The sequence below is a fragment of the Crinia signifera genome, chromosome 3, assembly GCF_055691185.1.
Source record: "Crinia signifera chromosome 3, ASM5569118v1, whole genome shotgun sequence".
Classification (NCBI taxonomy): domain Eukaryota; kingdom Metazoa; phylum Chordata; class Amphibia; order Anura; family Myobatrachidae; genus Crinia; species Crinia signifera.
In genome coordinates this window covers 293,555,881-293,576,122 of record NC_139219.1, presented here as the reverse complement: position 1 = coordinate 293,576,122, position 20,242 = coordinate 293,555,881, and the positions used below count along the sequence as shown (strand labels likewise).

Sequence of the window (20,242 nt, the reverse complement as noted above, 5' to 3'; positions counted from 1 at the left end):
ACTGGTGGCACCAGATTGGCCAAGAAGGGCCTGGTACGGGGACATTCAGGCCATGCTAGTGGAAGACCCGTGGCGTCTGCCCCTAAGAAAAGACCTGCTCCTCCAGGGCCCGTTCGTCTTCCAGGACTTACAGCGGCTACGTTTAACGGCCTGGAGGTTGAGCGGCAGATCTTAGTCCACAAGGGTCTCCATCCCTCTGTCGTCACTACAATGATAAAAGCCAGGAAGCCGGTGACGGCTTCTCATTATCATGTAATATGGCGAAGATATATTGCCTGGTGCGAGAAGAATGACTTGCCTCCGGCCAGTTTTCGATTAAACAGCCTGCTACGTTTCCTTCAGGCTGGATTGGATAAGGGACTCAGATTGGGTTCCTTAAAGGTCCAAATCTCCGCACTGTCTGTGTTTTTCCAGAAAAAGATTGCGGCCTTGCTGGAAGTGCAAACCTTCTTACAGGGGGTTCTGAGGATTCAGCCCTCCTTTGTGCCTCCCACTGCACCATGGGATTTGGAAGTGGTTCTTACTTTCTTAAAATCAGCCCGGTTTGTTCCACTGGAGGAGTCTGAGCTGCGACACCTCACTTGGAAGACAGTTGTTCTGCTGGCTCTAGCTTCGGCCAGGAGGGTGTCCGAGCTTGGGGCCTTATCTTGTCGGAGCCCTTACCTTGTGTTCCACAACGATAGGGCGGAACTCAGGACTAGACCACAATTCCTTCCAAAGGTGGTGTCAGGGTTCCACCTAAACCAACCTATTGTGGTTCCTTCTAGCGCGGCACACCCGGATATAGCAGATACCTTGGATGTGGTCCTCACCCTTAAGGGGTATGTCAAGCGGACAGCTAGGATCCGTAAGATGGACAGCCTGTTTGTGCTTTATGATTCGCAGAAGAAGGGTTTACCTGCTTCAACGCGTACCATTGCCAGGTGGATAAGATGTACTATCCAACAGGCTTATGCATCAGCTGGTTTATCGCTTCCTTTTTCAGTAAAGGCTCTTTCAACCAGGTCTGTAGGTACCTCTTGGGCGGCTGCTCGAGGGGTGTCGGCTATGCAGCTTTGCAGGGCTGCAACTTGGTCAGGGCAACACACATTTGTGAAGTTCTACAAGTTTGACACCCTGGCCAGGGAGGATTCCCAGTTCGGGAATGCGGTTCTACAGCAGACTCCGCACGTTCCCACCCGTTCTGGTAGCTTTGGAACCTCCCCATAGTAGTGAAGCCCAGTATCCCATTGGACGTTAGAGAAAATAGGATTTTGGGTACCTACCGGTAAATCCTTTTCTCGTAGTCCATATGGGATACTGGGAGCCCGCCTCAGTGCGGCTTTTCTGCTGTCTGATCCTACTTCATTGTTAGGCTTATTGCCTTGTTCTCTATAGAATGGATATGTCTATAGACTTGTTTTCTAGTTACAGGTGTCCTCTGAAGTTGTTAGGATTCACCTTTTATATGTTGTTTTGTTCGTTTGGGTGTGCTGGATGAATCTCACCACAATACATTATCACATACTCCTCACATGCTCTCCTTCGGCACAGTTTTTGCATTAACTGACTAGTGGAGGGAGATTGAGGGGAGGAGCCAGTGCACCCACACTGAAAGTTCTTTGATGTGCCTGTCTCTCCTGCGGAGGTCTCAATCCCCATAGTAGTGAAGCCCAGTATCCCATATGGACTACGAGAAAAGGATTTACCGGTAGGTACCCAAAATCCTATTATTTATATGCAAAAGTATGTTCCCTGCCTATTAGGTAAAGCAGAAGAGGATTCATAAGAATATAACTGTAGCAATGTGGCAAATGTGGTCATAGTTTGGACATTTCCGGAGTAGGGACATTTCCCTTCTCATTGCTTTGCTCTGCAGAGCAGCACTAAAAAGATCAGACCTACCAGCTGACCAAGCGATGGGGCAAAGAGCCCTACGTATGGAACTGTTGCATCTAGATCAGAGGAGTCTGGAAGTAGAAGCAGATCTATAAGAAAAACACAAAAACATACAAAGTGTTTCTCCTGCTTTTAGTAAAAAGAAAATGGAGCAAATATCTCTGTATGGCAGATATTAAGGGGGAAATTTACTAAAGGAAATTTGTAAAAAATAGGTGTATTTCTATCCAGAAATACACGTATTTTTGACATTTACTATCCCTAAAATACGTCAATTTGTATTCGTATTGATATGCTATCAATTTGAATACGAATGCCGTATTTTCGGGATAGTAAATGTCAAAAATCAGTGTATTTCTGGATACAAATACACCTATTTTTTTACAAATTTCCTTTAGTAAATTTCCCCCTAAGAGTCTGTTCACCCCGTAACATTGGCAGTTTTTGGATTCTGTTATTGCACGTAGGTATACTTCATGCATTTCCCACATAGTCGGCGCAACCTTAGGTGGTTTTACTGTTTTTGGTTTTATGACCTGGTTATGTTGTTTTTATGAGGCACAGCGCCATCCCTGTTTATATCACTAGGCCTAACCCTTTCATCATGCCGATGTGCCGGGAGCAGTAATGAGAGAGTGTAGCATAGGCTTTGTGAAAGGATTGTCTTTAAATGGATCACCATAATACAGGATCAACTTACTAGCTTGAAATCCTGGATTTCCCTGTCTTATGTACCTTGGCAGATCCATCCATCCTCACTGTGATATGTCAATCAAAAGATCACGTCTTCACATGTACTGTACGTTCCAGTCTCTCATGAACAATTGTGCCTGATATATTTAATGTCTGTCTCTCTTTTCTCCATACAGAAATAGTTCCCAGGGACCTTCGGATGAAAGAGAAGTTTTTAAAACATTTAACAGGTAATGTTGCTTGGCTCTAAATGAGTGTATTGTTTGAAGGAACCAGTGGGAACACCTCATTTGCTCACAGATAAATAACTTTATAATTAAGAGATGCCATGTTTTTCGAGGCCAAATCGCCTTTGGGTGTGATTCAGAGATATATATCTCCAATGGTTACAGCTTTTTGCAAGTACAGATTAGTGTCTGCGATGACAGTCATTGTCCCATAGGTCATTTGGGGTAGGGTGGTGGCACCTATCTGTGCGGTGCTGAGGTCCAGGAGAGAGGGGGGCATAACTCCTTCAAGCCCAGAAAGGCAGGGCACGCATGCGCGGTGCATGTGTGCACGTGTGCATGTGTGCGCATGCATGTGCATGCCCGGCATGTACACGTGCGTGACAAAGGTCGCGCATGTGCACAACAAATGCCAGGATCGATTTGGCGGCCCAGTACGTCGCTGGATGCCGGGGTCTTTTAATGCTGGGGTCTACTTCTCTGGTGCGTGATTAGCTTGTACATCCTGAGTAACTCTTTGTGCATCATCTATAGCAGGCATGTACAACCTGTGGTCCTCCAGCTGTTGTGAAACTACACATCCCAGCATGCCTTGCCATAGTTTTAGCATTCCCTAATAGCAAAACTAGGGTAAGGCATGCGGATGTGTAGTTTCACAACAGCTGGAGGTCCGACGTTTGTACATGCCTGATCTAGAGTAAGACCAACTAATCGCTTCCCGCACACATAGACACACTAGCACTCACTCACTATTATTGCACTCATTTTAAGAAATCCCCTTTGTTTATAGTGAACAACTTGTCTTTTTCTTCAGGTCGACTTTCCTTCACGAGTCCAAACTGCAATAAACACTTTCGAAGGCTCTATAACAGCACAAGAGATTGCACAATTCCAGCACGTAAGTAGAGCTGGGACCAGATCATATTGAGTTAAATGCAAACAGGCCTTTTTTGAGTAGGGGACTACTGTTATCCATGCCAGAGAGAGCAAGCCCTGGCCAGTTGGGATCTGGCACTTGCACAATGCATCTGGCAGGCCCCAGGACTGTTCATGCGCACAATCGGCGGCTTGACGGTTCTGCCCTGAACCCCCAGCTTCTATGGACTGCCAATAGAAGTTGGATTGGGTTGACTATCAGGCAGGGAGTAGCTTTCTTCAGTCCCACAGGGAGGAAACACCTCCCTGTGGGACTGCTTGCGGGTGCAGATTTTACCTGGGGTGGGGGGGATCTGCAGTCCTGCTGACCATATGTTAAATCTTATTAGTGTAATGAGAGCACTAATTAGGGTTAGGGTTAAGAGAGAAAGAAGAAAGGGTAGCAGAAAAATGAAGAGGAAAAATCAATGAACATGAAAATAGGATAAGAATAAATACAAATAACAAAAATAAAGCAAAATAAAAAATAACCATTTTCTACCCTTACACAGTACATAGTTACATAGTAGTTAAGGCTGAATAAAGACTTGCGTCCATCTAGTTCAACCTTGGTTTATTAGCTTAACCCTTGTTTTATGTAGAGAATACTGATATTTTAAAGACAGATTGTTATTCTTATTTGTACCCCTGGATGTTTTTAACCAATAAATGTTTGTCCAACCTTATTTTTAACATTTTTATTGTGTCGCTGGACAGTTCCATATATTGCCCCCTGATATATTTGTACTTGTTAAGCATGTCCTCCCCTTAATCGTCTCTTATGTAGCATAAACAATCCCAATTTGTTCAATCTGTCCTCTTATCTTAAATTCTCCATTCCCTTTATTAGCTTTGTTGCTCCTCTTTGGATTCTTTCCAGTTCTATGTTGTCCTTTTTATAGTGCGGGGCCTAGAACTGGACTCCATATTCCAGATGTGGTCTAACCAATGCTTTGTACAGAGGCATAATTACTTTTGAGTCCCTAGTTTCCATGCCCCTTTTTATACATGCAAGTATTCTATTTGCCTTGTTTGTTACTATATGACATTGAGCACAGGACCACAATTTGTTATCTATTTGGACTCCTAGATCCTTTTCGAGTACTGAATTACCCAATGCCTCCCCGCTTAGATTATAACTAGCACATTGGTTTTGTCTCCCAAGGTGCATAACCTGGCATTTATCCACATTGAACCCAATTTTCCGCTTTTTTTGCCCATTCATCTAGTTTATTAAGATCGTTCTGAAGCGCAGAGACGTCCTCAGTTGATCTAATTACTCTGCTCAATTTTGTGTCTTCAGCAAAGATGGAAACTTTGCTGAGTATTCCCACCCCAATATCGTTAATTAATATGTTAAACAAAATGGGCCCCAGTACCGACCCTTGTGGCACTCCACTTAGTACTGGTATCATATTTGATACTGCGCCATTCACAACCACTCTCTGCTCTCTATTACACAGCCAGTTCCCTACCCATCTACAAATTCTTACCCCTAGTCCCAGTTCCTCCATTTTGTTTATCAAACTCTTGTGTGGCACTGTATCAAAGGCCTTAGCAAAATGCAAGAAGACCATGTCTACAGCATTTCCATTATCAAGGTTTTTGCTGACATCCTCATAGAAGATTAGTAAATTTGTTTGGCATGAACAATTTTTCACAAACCCATGGTGATTGATGCTAAGTAAACTATGAAGATCTAAATATTCCTGGATCCCATCCCTTAAAAATCCCTCAAATAATTGACCCACTATTGATGTTAGGCTCACAGGTCTGTAATTAGCTGGGTCATCCCTTTTTTGAATACCTCAGCTAATCTCCAGTCTTTTGGTGCTTTACCTGATGTACAGTAAGTGAGTTATCAAAAATGTAATACAGAGGGGTTGCTAATTCCTCCCTTAGCTCCATTAGTACCCTAGGATGAATCCCGTCTGGGCCTGGTGATTTGTTTGTTTTGATTTTGCTAAGCCGCAATTTTATCTCGTCTGTCGTGAAAGCAATATTAAGATCTGGCTTGCTCGTTTCATTTGTGGTACTTGTAAGTTCCACTGTCTGTTCTCCCCTGGTAAACACTGATGAGAAAAATTTGTTTAACAGTTCTGCTTTTCCCTTATCCTCTGTAAAGCTTTCACCATCAATTTATTTATTTATTATTTATTAACAGTTTCTTATATAGCGCAGCATATTCCGTTGCGCTTTACAAAGGAGACAGTGATACAACAAACAGGGTATTTACAGACAGTCAAAATGTAGTAGGGCCCTGCTAGCTAGCAAGCTAACAATCTATAGGGAAATAGGCATTGATACATAAGGATAGATACTGTATTCTTTATTGCATCGATTCCACCAGAATGCAAAGTTCTATGACTGGTTCTGGAATTTGATAAGCTTGCCTGAAGAGATGAGTTTTTAGGGAACGCTTATAGGTTTGGAGACTGGAGGAGAGTCTTACTGTGCTTGTGAGGGCATTCCACAGAGTGGGTGCAGCCCGAAGAAAGTCCTGCAGTCGGGAATGGGAGGGAGTAATGAGTGTGGATGAGAGAGGCAGACCTTTAGAGGAGCGTAGAGGTCTTGTTGGATGATATTTTGAGATAAGAGAAGAGATGTATGTTGGTGTAGTTTGGTTTATGGCTTTGTGTGTAAGTAAAATAAATTTGTATTGAATACGGTAGACTACAGGTAACCAGTGAAGTGACTGACAGAGTAGCTTTGCAGATAATGAACGTCTGGCTAGGAAGATTAGCCTCGCAGCTGCATTCATGATGGACTGTAGTGGTGAGAGTCTGTATTGGGGAAGGCCAATAAGGAGACTATTGCAATAATCAATGCGTGAGATGATGAGAGCATGTATTAGAGTTTTTGCAGTGTCTTGTGTAAGGTAAGGGTTAACCGATCAATATCGGTTAATGGGCCTATGTTCTCTAATTATTCGTTTACTGTTGATGTGTGTGTGTATATATCTATGAATGCCGATAATACAACTGGAGAGAATAAGAATAATAAAAAAAAAACATGGGTAAGAATAGGTTCTAAAGACTCCTACAAATTAATGAAAGAGCTGTACACAGTTGTGCCTATTTAATTTTATTTTTGTTATTTTAATTTATTTTATTTATTTATTCTTATTTTTTTTTCTGTTCATTATGTTTTCTTTTCATTTTTCCGCTACCCTTTCTTCTTGCTATCTTTCCAGTTAGCGCTCTCATTACACTAATAACATTCTATGCAATTATTTAGAGAGCAGATATTTCTGCATATATAGGAGCACGGATGACCTATCATTGTAATTCATATGTGAATCTCTGAATGTAAATCATATGCATATACTTTATAAAAAGCTATAGATCTATGTTACCGTTATCAGTAGTGTCCAACACATTACTGTATATAATACTGTACACAATTAATAGTTTCCTGTTAACGCATACGTGCTGACTTTTCAAATAGCCTCTCCGGGAGAAGCCTGGAGAGAACAGCCGGATCTCCGGGTCGAGGGGCAGGGACGGGGCTGATGACTGAAAACCCGCCCCCAATCCATGCAAACGCCACAAATCTCGGGTCCGCAAGTAGGGAGCGGGGCTAAAATGACGCGAGATTGCACCATTTGCGCCATTTTTGTCCTGCCCCTTGCCGCGGACCCGCGAAACCCCGGTAATTAGTGCAGCACGAAAGAGGGGTGCGGGAGCTGCCTGGCAATTGCGGGAGGATTGCCGACCTTCCAGGGGGCCCGAGAGGGGTACCCGATTTTCGGGAGCCTCCCGGCAATTCCGGGAAGGTAGGCACGCATGTGTTAACGTTAAAACTGGTAACATTCATTAGAATAACCACATGGGTTTTAATGTAAGTGGAACCTGAGATCTGTTTTTGGATGTTAAGTAAGCAACATCTAATGATAGGATGTTATCAATTACCATGTACACATTTAAATATCAACTATGCAGCAGAAAATTGCATCCAAGTCTATTAATAAGTGACAGATGAATACAGTATATCCGGGATCAGTTTACCTTATCCCGAATAGAGGGAATCTTTTTTTTTTTTTACTTGCCTAAAACATACCTTTGCATCAAACACAACTATGTTTGTTTTATCAAGAGACTGGAAAACTTCCAAGAGTGTTTAGGATAAACTTTATTGAAGTGTCGGAACGGATTTCATTAATACGAAGTTGAAGCTTTGTGAGTCAATACTTTGACAAACCGAAGCAAATACACTATCTGATTAAAGAGCATGCAAATGCATAGTCGTTCTAGATAAATAATATAGCACAGCCCTATAGATGTTGAAAAATTCTAAACATGTTTTGCGGTTTCTCTAATTGAGTAGAACAAAAGGCCTCTGAGCTACTATTTAGTGCGTGGGAACTGAAGGTGGCTTCAAAGAGTTGGACGTATTTATTTTTTACTTTTGCTGTTGTATCTAGTAGAATACATACTTCCTAAATGGATTACATACAGTACTGTATGTCTACTTTCTAGAAAGTGCACGTTTCCCACATCTAGTGGTGCACACAATGGGGACATTTCAAGGCCCCTTTTTTTTTAATTGAAATGAAAAAAATAATAGAAGTTAAGAAACTTCACTTCATCTACTGCTGAAGCAGGTTAATTGGCTATGGGAGAAGGGTTACTACGCCTTGGAGAGTGTTTGAGTGGAAATAAAGTACCGGCCAATCAGCTTTTAAATGCCCTGTTTTAGTTAGGAACTGATTGGGTGGCAGTTTATCTCTCTACACTTTATCACTATTTACTGCTTAGTAGATTTGCTCAAAAAAGTGAATGGCAAGTAAATGCATTTATGCTGGGGGGAAAAGGCTGTAGGGTGCCAGGACCTGGGGGACGGGGACGGGGGGACTACGCCTTTCTGGTGACACCTGAGGAATAAAATTAACGCCTAATTTATTTCATGCTTGTCAGCTATCACCAGTCCCGGTGTACTGTGGGGGGTAAAGTTCTTAAGGTGACTGCCGGATAGCTGCGCCAATGTAACTTACTGATGGAACCATTACTGTATGTACATTGTGCTACAGCGCCAGCTGGGCAGCCTAAATCCAAAGCCTCCTTCACACGACACAAGCATTAGATCCTACATGTTATATAACCTTCCTTACATGCACATGGGCAGTATGACTGCTTGGCGAGTTCCTGAGCGCCCATACATATGTGTTTAGCAGCATTACAAGAGGAGCTGCATTTGTATTCGCCCCAGGCACCCTTTAATCAGGCCCTGCTTGTACTGTAGCATCTCTGTATTAATGCCCACATTGTCTTTGATGGCCTGTTGCTTACCAATCATGACATTCAAGTTATTAAACTAACCCATAACCAACCAGACATTAGAACATTCACATTGCTTTACTACCGGTAGCCAACCAGATCAGTAGAACTGACACATTTCTAGACTAACCTATAGCCAATCAGAGCATTAGAAAATTCACACATCTTGATCAATCCACAGCCAATTGGAGAAGTAGAATGATCACATCGCTAGACTACTCATAGCCAGTTGGAGCATTAAAACACTCACATTGCTGGACTAACCCTCACTGGGAGCAATAGAATGTTCACATTACTAGTTTACCCATAAACAATCAGAATATTAGAACAATCACATTATACTAATCTGTAGCCCCATAGCCAATCAGAGCATGGCTTACATCCATGTGACTGGAACCATCCTCGCATAAAAAGCATTCATTAGTCTAGACCACCCTGAAGTGCAATCAAACCATTCAGACGTTCACAAGACAGAAGTAATCAAATGCAGTTAACTAATGTAGTAAACACAGCAGCAACAACATACACACCTCTGTATGTAATGTAATGTTTACACATCCAACTTGTTTAAACAGGAAAATGTGGCTCCCCGTGTAACCCTTTGGATGCCAAATGCAATAAGAGATAAAATACTTATATCTTCCGTACACCTGTCTTGTAAATTGCAATAGAATTGGACTTCGACTTTTGAGGAAAAAAGTTTTGGAGTTCTTGTAGACTGAAGAATGGAGGTGCGGAAATACACTTCCTACAATGATGGGAATCCTGGTGTATCCGAGCCCCCCCTGTTGGAAGAACAACATACTGTATTCCTTTCATTGAAATACATTGTAACAAGAATATTTAACATTCGCATAACTTAACTTGATACAACAAACCCTGTCAAACTAATTATTGGCTGTTTCTCTGACGGCATTAATACTCCCTAATTAATTTTAAAACATCATTAACCTGAACTTGGCCCAGGTCTCCAGGCATATACTTATCACCTCCAACACTAGGTATAAAGATTGTTTTTGGCTTAGATCTTGTGGGTTATCTCCACATCTTGCTAATAAGGGTATGATGCATTCGGTAAAACAAAGAACCCTGTTCATTGGTTTTCTACGTATGTGCGTGTCTGACCAAGGCTGTGACTCGGTAGACAAGTCCTGGCTGTTCTTCGAATTCTTGCCCTACTTTATTTATTTATTTTTAATTATTATTACATTCTTTTTTGGGAGTATGAAGGTTTACGTATTATTATTTTTATTATTGTTTATTATTATAATAACAATTATATCGGACACGGATTATTTGTGCGGTGTAAAATACATAGGTGTTGCGATATCTTTTACTATATTGCCTGGTGTGTATGGGACTTTGGGGGGTATTCATCCCGGGTCACGACAATCTGTCCCGACAGCCGTGACCCTGGCCCATTTTTGTTTTGCTCGACAGCATATCGCCAGGTGGGATTCAATGTCCTGCTTCGCGATCAGCAAAAAGGGGGCGTGTCCATGTAAATGGACGTGGATTCTTGAGATTCACCTGTGATTGCGACAATTCACGGTCATAATCGACAAAATGGGCCCGACAGCTTTCAAAGTCTGGCCCATTTTGTCGATCTGCCTCTTCAATGCTGTCAAACAAGTGGCAGGATTGAAAACCCCCCCAAACCTGAAACTTTGTTTAATAATGTGATATGTCTAGTAAGTGGTCATTGATTGCAATTACTGTATCACAACAAAAAGGGGGGTATTCAATCTCAGGTCACGAGAGTCGATATGGCCAGACAGCCGTGACCCTGGCCTGTTTTCGTTTTGTTCGACCGCAGATCGCCAGGTGCGATTCAATGTCCCACTTTTTGATTGGTTAAAAGGGGGCGCGTCTGCGTAAACGGCCGTGGATTGTCGATATTTGGCCGCGATCGCGACAATTCACGGTCGAAAACGACAAAACGGGCCCGAATAGGCGTTCACCACTATTTCCCCCGTCGTAAATAGTGGCCCAGATTGAATACCCCCAAAATGAAGATTAATAATATAGTAACAATAAATCAGCACACTTTTGCTCTAAATACAGGAACATTTGTATTCTATTGTAAAAATGCACATGTATTGTAATTTAACTGATTTACATACATCTACTGACAAAACTTTATTGTCATTAACAATTAACAGTGGCCTTTATTTTTCACAACAGATTACAAGAGATGTGCTAGACTTCTGACCAGGCTGGCAGTCAGCCCCATGTGTATGGATAAATAATCTGATTTGGTAAGTCTCTCCTATAAACTTTATTTTAGATGCGGTGCTAGCAATCAGTAGTGACCATCCATTCGGCACCCTAAGCTCCTGCCTAGGGCCAAATGGACACTCATACATTCAGAGTTACCTGTTTTTATGTGTATGTATTTTGACAAATTAAGGTGGGGCAGGCTCGTCACATGCAATCATCAATATCATTTTATGGAGTACTTTTGGAGCATTTTGTTTCTTTTTGGACTTCTTAATGCATTCTGTAGCTTAAGGTATAATTTTCTGGTTATCATCCAAACGGCTGGCATTCCGATTGTAAGTAAGTAAGACACTAAGGGCGAGATGTATCAAATGGAAAATGCGGTAAAACCCCGGTTTTACCGCATTTTCCCATGTATCAAAAATGATACCGCAGTGAAGGGTATCGCCACCTTTGGGTGGCGATACCCTATAGAAGCCTATGGGCTTCTTTTCGCCACCGACGCAAACCCGCTGCCTCGCCGACCCCCCCTCTGGCTTACCTTCCTGAAGGGTCCTCCTGGACCCTGGAAGGTAAACCTCTCCTCCCCCTATCGACGCAGCCGGACGTCCTTCCGGCTGCAGGGGGGAAGGAGGAGGCGCCGGGGACAGCTTGCTTAGCAGTCCCCGGCGTGACGCCGCGTGAGCGATGCAGGAGCTGGCTGGGAGGTGAAGGAGACCCCCCGCACACCACATTCCAGGTATCGCACGGGGCCCCCGTCACCGCACCGCAATGCCAGCCCCATATGTTAGTACAGATGCGGCGGCATCGTGGCGGAGGCGGCGCGAAGGGCGGCGATGTATTTTAATACATCCCGCTCTAAGAAGGGGGGTTAGGGTAAGCTACAGGGAGGGATACTTAGGATTTGATTGGGGGGAGAGCAGTGAGAAGGTAAGAATACTTACCAAACCCCTGCCAGGTGTCTCTCCATCAGGATGCTGCTGTTGGTCTTCTGACCGCCTGCATCCCATCCGCTACTTATCCGTGACTGTGTTTGCCATGATATTCACCTGAAACTGTCTGGAAGTCTAAATCATTTATACTGTACACAAGCCTGAAAATAAAACAAGGAGAAATGATAGAGTTAAAAAGCTTCTATTCATAGCCTGTTCCAATAATCTCCATATACCTCATTTTTCAAGCAGTTGCTGCTTTAAAAGAGGTGTCCACTCTAATAGTTAACGGCCTTGGCAAGAAGTTTATTTTGCTGTGAATGGGATAGGGAGGAGTATCTGATGGGTGCTTTACAACTTGACAGTTTTATTACCAGGAAACCCGGCAATTTTAAAACCATTATCCAATCAGTCAACATAACAGCAGTCTAGTTCTCACGCCGGTATTATTCCACGGTGCGGCATTTTGGCTTCAGGACTGCTACTGTGTGCTAGAAAGACGGAGTCTCTTTCAGTATGAGATCAACTTCCAAGTCAGGGTTGAACTCGACCACAGAAGAAACACCTCCTTGAATCTGCATACAATGTGCTGTGATGCACCAGCCGGGATACCGTCATTAGGTTGCCTTATTGTGACCACTGAAGGTCAATATGGCTTAGATTAACACATTACATAGGTCGACACAAGCATTAAGTCAGGCTGACCGATCACAGGGTTAATACTTTGGCTGGGGGAGCTAATATAAAAAATTTCCACCGGCTGTGGCGTTACCCTGCTGGCTGGTTGGGCCCCATGCTGGTTCTCAAAATATGGGGGATCCTTACTCATTTTGTTTCCCCCCTATTTTGAGAGTCAGGACCAGCCCTTGAGCCTGGTACTGGTATTAGAAATACAAGGGAACCCCAACATTTTCAGCCCCTACATTTCTAAAACCAGACTTGCTCTTTGAGCCTAGGGCTGGTGATAGCCGTTGGGGGGACCCCATACGATGGTGGGGGTTTTGCGCATGTGCATGCACGAATAAGCGCATGTGAAAACCCCCAGAGCGAATGCCTTCGGCAAGTTATACATTCGCCGGAGCTTTCGCGACATGATGGTCAGGCAGGGGACGGATGCAGAGGACCACCCAATGATTTATGGGCGTGCCCACAAAAACGTTTGGTGAATCCATAGAAATGCTCATGCATCCTCGGGGCGAGCATCTGATGTCACATGATGTCAGTGCCCACCCCTCGATTCGGCGGAAGGCGTACACATCCGCTCGAATGGTAGTACTGGGATTCGGGTGGTGGAGAGTGTGCGTTTGGCCGGGCAGCATTTACCTGAATCAGGCCCAAAGTCCTAGCATAGATAAAGAACACCTACGCTCTCTTAGCATTGCATGGCTTGTACAGCAGCACGTAGCATTATCTGATTCCCAGACCGATGGTAAATCTATACACTGTATGCTGCAGAGTGATGAGTTGTGAGCATGTCAGTAGCTGAGCTTTTGTCAATGCAGCCTTCCCATGAGGATAATGAGGTTCCACCTGTAGTGCAATTAAAGAATTGTCTATAGACACCCAGAAGAGTTATGGACTGACACGGGGAAACCCCTCTCCAGATTTCAGAGTGTTTGCAGATAAAAAGGCCTCTCTGCAGCACTTTATCTTTCTGGGCTTATGTTGTTAATTACATGAATATTCCCCACTTAGCAGAACATTGGAGTTGAAGTGTTACTTATTGGTTTTGCTCATTTTGGAACCAGCACAGAGTCTTTGCTTGGCACACACAATCTTCCCATAGGCTACCAATGAATTTTGCAAGGGTGTAGCTGGAACCACCGATTGCACATAGAAGGTGCATTTGTGTCTGATTGGTGCATTCGTCAATACTGCTCTTTCCCAAGACAAAGGAGTCTATGTACTAAGTCTTGCAGAGAGATAAAGTACCAGCATACAGTATTAGCATCTAACTGCCATGTGACAAACAGAGAAAGGACTCTTAGCGCTGGAGGTTTGATTGGAACCAGTTTAATTATATCCAGTCTTTCACGTGCTGCAGCTAAAAACAAATAAGCCTATTTGTTAAGAAAGCAAGGTGAATATAGAAAAAAATAGCCGTGCATGTGTTTGAATTGGTACTGGGTCTATCACAAGAATAAGAATGAGCAATCAGTACAGGTTGAGTATCCTTTATCCTAAATGCTCAGGACCACAAGCATTTTGGATAAGGGATTTTTCTGTTTTTTTAGGGGAAAAATTCTATACTTACCGGTCCCCTGGTGGTCCCCCAACGTCCACAGTGTCTCCTGGCATCCACGGCGGCTTTCGGGATCTTCTTCAATGCGCCCCTGGAACCGGAGATGCCTCTGAAGAGGATCCTGGAGGCCACTGTGGACATCGGGAGATGAAGTAAGTATGAAAAAAAGCGGTGGGGGGGGGGGGGGACAAATAAAAAAAACTAAAATATTCTGAAAAACCACAGTTTTTCCTGATCTGTATCTAGTAAAATCTAACTTTATTTATTCAATAATATTGCATATAAACTCATAAAAACAAAATGGACATAATATGAGTTGATATCTACAGTTACTTTAACCCAACCACTAACCATGAATGAACAAAAAGTTTGTGAGTTATCATTCATATTCTCTGACAAATGGCCAGAAAATCACAAATTCTGCTAGGGTATGTAAACTTATGAGCACAACTATAGATATGTTCTTTTTGGCAGTCTATGTGATTTTAGAGCTGTATTCCAATTACAAGTTTGACACCTATTTTCCTGCACCTGATGGTCCGGAACCTCCTTTAATTTGGACACATCAGATGACGGGGAATATTGTTAGGTTGTTAGATATAGAAGGGGCTTTGGGAGCGATTAGAAGTACCTAGGTGTAGGGATGGCCATCGACCGATGCAGAATAGTTTTACCATCGATTGGGGAACCCCCAAAAAAATTTCTCCCAAATGTTCAGGGACATGGGACAGAGCTCCGCCCCTGGCACTCATGAAGTCACACCCCCAGGTTCCAATTGGCCTATGGGCCAGTCAATCAAAGAAAATAGTTGACCATCAATAGTCAAAAACATTGATGGCCATCCATTACATGTTATGCTGCCATCGATGACTGTTTGTACTATATCCATCGATGTTAACCATATATAGCGATAGCACCGATACCCATTTCTACCTAGGAGGGCAGTGGGAGGATTTAGAGAGGCAGTGGGAGGGTGTCAGGGCATCAGGTTGCGGAGGGGGTCGCACTGCGGGGACTGAGATGCGCTGAGGGAGCTTGGATGCCCTACGAGCAGGAAACAAGCTGTGGCGGGTGGCAGAGGAGCGACTCGTGGGCACGCTGTGGGGGGGCAGGGCTCCCTGCTTTAATGGCAAAATATACTTTTTTCCAATCTCATTTGGAAATTATGTCATAAAAAAATGTTCATGCCTCCTTTTCGCTGGTTCATGAAATCACTTGCTAATAAAAACAAGTACAGCTATAATACATGCTTTTATGTGATCATTTATCTTTCTTCTTAATTAACTGGCAGGCAGCTTTCATCCTTTTCGGGTTTTTTTTTTTTTGCCGTTCACAGATGTTGTGATGTGGAAGAACCTTATTAGCTATTTAATAGAATTCCTCTGCCGTTGCCAGACAACACCACACCTTCTGCTAATCTGTACTGAACGTTGATAAAATATTCATATCAATTACTTGCGATAATAAATCTCCTTAGATGCCTTAGGGGACTGCATCACATTGTTCCCCACAACTTTCTGCTTCTTAGCTTAAATAATTTTCCAATTTAGCTAAATTATTTAATGGCGCTAAATAATTGAAATCCTAGACATTACATATGTGCATTATTATTTTTAAATAATATTGAACACATTTGTTTAATGAAACAAGTTAACGGGAAATAACTGGAGGGTATGGAGGAATGAGGGTACGACGGGGTGTCAGCTTTTTTTTTAATTGGTTTATTGAGTATATACGCTTATATCAAAGTGGGATTGTCTGCTAAAATGCCAATTTTAATAGTAAGACAATATTAAAATTCAAATAACAACAACATCCACAATTTGCGCAACAAATATACGGTAACGAGTAAGCCCACTTAAAACAAATGCTCTGAAAGCTAGTCTGCTACCTTGTGATTGCCTCTGTGTTTGTGCAGGTGTGAGAGAGAACGAGATGTATTTTCAGTGGCTGCCAGTAGGTGGCAGTGTTTCGGAGATGCACAATCAGACACTTGTTCCTATTAGCACATCTGAGCAGTAACAGTTCATCTGTTCTTCTCGACCTACCGTGTCCAAGCTGAGAACGTTCCTGCAATACCATTGATCTATACTGGATATTCAAATGATTCCTCCATCGGAGGCGGTTGACGTAATTATACTGTGCATCAACAGTGATTATATATAAATAAGAGGTGTGCTTTCTCCTCTGTCCCGGGTATGAGTCATTGGGTCAACATTATGAAGAGCGACATACACTAGGCAGACCGCTAAAGGTCAACAGAGCTTAGGTACACAAATGAAATAGATTGACTCGGCTAAGGTCAACCGAGTCGGAAGTTCCACAATGGGAAAGTCGACAGTCAAAAGGGCAACATGAGTTATTTTTTTGTCCCGGATTTTGGTGTAAGTCAACATGGACACCGTATCTGTCACATGGCTCACTGTGCTCGGCACACTATTATGTTCACCCTCCATGCACTAGCACAGTGGTTCTCAAACTTGGTCCCCACACAGGTCACGTTTTCCAGGTAACCGGACAGGTGCACTCACTGACTGACATTTTAAAAGATCCAAAGGTGGAGCTAATTATTTCACTTGTGATTCTGTGAGGAGACCTGGAAAACGCACTGTGTGGGGTCCTGAGGACCGAGTTTGTGCACTAGTGGATGGTAGGGTATAAAATACCACCTGTCAGCACAAGTTTGCTCAAAAAGAAACGCAAAAAAAACTTTTGACTGGTGACCTTCCCAATGTCGATCTAAGGATTGTGTCGACCTTCCGGCCATTTTGACCTATAAAATGATAGCTAAAAGGTTATTGGTTGCCATGGTTAACTTCTCTACCTGTCCTCCTTGGAAGGTTTGATACATCTCTTCCCAAAGTGGAAGATGACTAGGTTTTCTTCTGTATTCCATGGTTAGCCACCATTACATTTCAGTTCTCCTTAGATCCATTCTCTGATTTCCTACCACATGGTCATGTGTTGTTTTCCACCCAAATGAAGCTGCCCCTACATGTTTCATGCCATGCTAATGGTGTGGTTAAGGGGTATTGGGCTGTTAGTGACCCTGTTATTTATCAGGTATTAATTATGATTTAATGCATACTTACCTACTTTAACGTTTTCCTCACCGAAAGATTACTGGAGAGAAGTAGGTGGGACGCAATAGGGCGAGGCCAGGCTAATCACCGTAGTAAGCCCCACCCCTATGTGGGGAAAATACTGTGACTGGACAGATTTTGCATAGAGGTGGGGCTAAAATGGCGCAATTGTCATAGAATCTCGTCATTAGGCCCTGCCCCCTCCGCCAGATGGCAGACAAGCTCCTCTTCCTGCCCACTTCACAAGGAATTGGCAGAAAGTGGGAGGGGTGCCGACTCTTTTGGGAGTGCGAGGGACTACCCCAAAAATTGTGTGCCCCCTGCGGGATCCAGGAGAGAAGGTAAGTATGAGTTGATTCCTCTATAAACCCTAACCATAGAGTTTGCTTTGTGTGTGTTATGTGCTAGAGATAATGCAGACATACTGTACTGTATAGATGAGAGGTGGGTGGTGTTCAGAAGACAGTGTAAGTCAGGGTCAGACGGAGGACGTGTTGTAATGGATGCAATGTGCCAAAACTAAGGTTGGAAAATAATGATTTATGTTGAACGTTAGATAGAATCCCTTTATTCGTCTCACAATGGAGAAATTTCAGTTGCAGCTATGTAACCTCAGGATATGTCATTTCTCAACTCCACTGTGTAGTGCTGTCACCTAGGTGTTATTATTCACAGCTTAGAACATTGGCAGGTGTGCAACAGTGTTATATTATGAGATCAGATGCCGCCATAGCCGAGGCCTGCGGTTGCATTGTAATATTGGCCGTAGTAGACCGGTATGCCATGTCTGTTACGCTCTGTCCCGCTGGCTACTGGGCACTGCTTCCATGTGTAACTTCATAGAGTGGCTGGCCATTGTTGTCTGATAGTGAAACTAGACATCCCAGAATGCTTTGCCATAGTTTTAGCCTTCCCTAATAGCAAAACTGTGGCAAGGCATGATGGGACTAGACAATATTTATAATACTGGGTTTGCACTAGACCAGTGGTAGCCAACCCTAGCCCTCGAGAGCTACCAACAGTTCACATTTTCCAGACAACCTAGCTGCTGCACAGCTGCACTCATTAATCACTGACACATTTTAAAAGATCCCCAGATGGAGCTTATTAGGTCACTTGTGATTCTGGGCCTTATTCGAGTTCACTCTTTCAGACAAAATCCTTCTTAGATGGACAAAACCATGTGCACTGCAGGGGGGCAGAAGTAAAATGTGCAGAGAGAGTTAGATTTGGGTGTTTTATTGTTTCTGTGCAGGGTAAATACTGGCTGCTTTATTTTAACACTGCAATATAGATCTCACTTTGAAGTAAAACCCCACCCAAATCTAATTAGATCTGCACAAGTTACATTTGCCCCCCTGCAGTGCACATGGTTTTGTCCATCTAAGAAGGATTTTGTCAGAAAGAGTGAACTCGAATAAGGCCCTTTGTGAGGAGACCTGCAAAACATGCACTGTTGGTAGCTCTCGAGGACTAGGGTTGGCTACCCCAGCACTAGACAATATATATATATAATACTCGGTACACACTAGACAATATATATAATACTGGGTACACACTAGACAATATATATACTACTGGGTACTCACTAGACAATATATATATATATATAATATAATATAATGTAGATATATAAAATACTGGGTACAAACTAGACGATATATATAATACTGGGTACACACTAGACCAGTGGTAGCCAACTCCAGTCCTCAAGAGCTACCAACTTTCCAGACAACCTAGCTGCTGCACAGGTGCACTCATTACTCACTAACACATTTAAATGATCCACAGGTGGAGATAATTACTTCACTTTTGATTCTGTGAGGAGATCTGGAAAACATTAACTGTTGGTAGCTCTCGAGGACTGGAGTTGGCTACCTCAGTACTAGATGATATATAAAATACTGGGTACGAAGTAGACAATATATAGTATATAATACTGGGTACACACTAGACAATATATATAATACTGGGTACACACTCAGGGACCCCCAACGGTGCACATTTTCCAAGTCACCTCACAGATACACAGGTGCACTAATTACTCACTGACACATTTTAAAAGATCACAGATGGAGCAAATTATTTCACCTGTGATTCGGTGTGGAGACCTGGAAAACCTGCATTGTTGGGGGTCCCTGAGGACCGAGGTTGAGAACCACTGAATTAGACGATAAATATAAATATAATACTGGGTACGCACTAGATAAAATGGACGATATGATATGGGGGCTGTTGCTAGCGATTCCGCAGTATGTCTCATGCCCCACTTCACCCTTGTTGGATCCAGCAAGGGCAAGTGTGTAAAAAACCCACTGCATGCCAGGTACCCTTGCCAGCAATATTGGGCTTGGTACACATCATCTAATGTGCACCCAGCTTAAGCTCATGCAGATAATATTCACTGTAATTGTTAGCCTTCCCTATGTCCTGCATTATTTCAGTGCGTCCCCTCTATGTTATGCTGTTCTTTATGCAATATATAAGATATGAGGCTAAAATAAACAGTATGTCTGTAAAACCACTTTACCCACTAAGGATTATTCACTGTGTGCCGATATTTCCGACAGTCGGAATTATCAACAATCATCTATATAATATGGCCATTTCCGACCACATCGAAGGCATGTAGATTTAATTTTTTCTAAAGTCGAACCTGCATTGTCGAAAACGGGCGCTGGATTGTCAAATCTGTGGATGTTTTCAACAATCTACAGCTGTTTTAGACAATGCACGGCGGTTTCAACAATCGAACGTTTCCGACAGTTGGAAGATT

General features: G+C 43.0%; 1 protein-coding gene across 1 annotated transcript in view; it reads left to right on the top strand.

The window, feature by feature from the left end:
• ALKAL2 (ALK and LTK ligand 2) overlaps positions 1 to 20,242 on the top strand; it is a 44,448-nt gene that overhangs the window by 17,540 nt on the left and 6,666 nt on the right. Inside the window, exons 3-5 of the mRNA XM_083174796.1 lie at positions 2,748 to 2,801; positions 3,613 to 3,696; positions 11,174 to 11,247. Coding sequence (XP_083030922.1) covers positions 2,748 to 2,801; positions 3,613 to 3,696; positions 11,174 to 11,238 — 203 coding nt within the window. The 3' untranslated portion in view covers positions 11,239 to 11,247. The remainder of the gene's footprint in view (positions 1 to 2,747; positions 2,802 to 3,612; positions 3,697 to 11,173; positions 11,248 to 20,242) is intronic.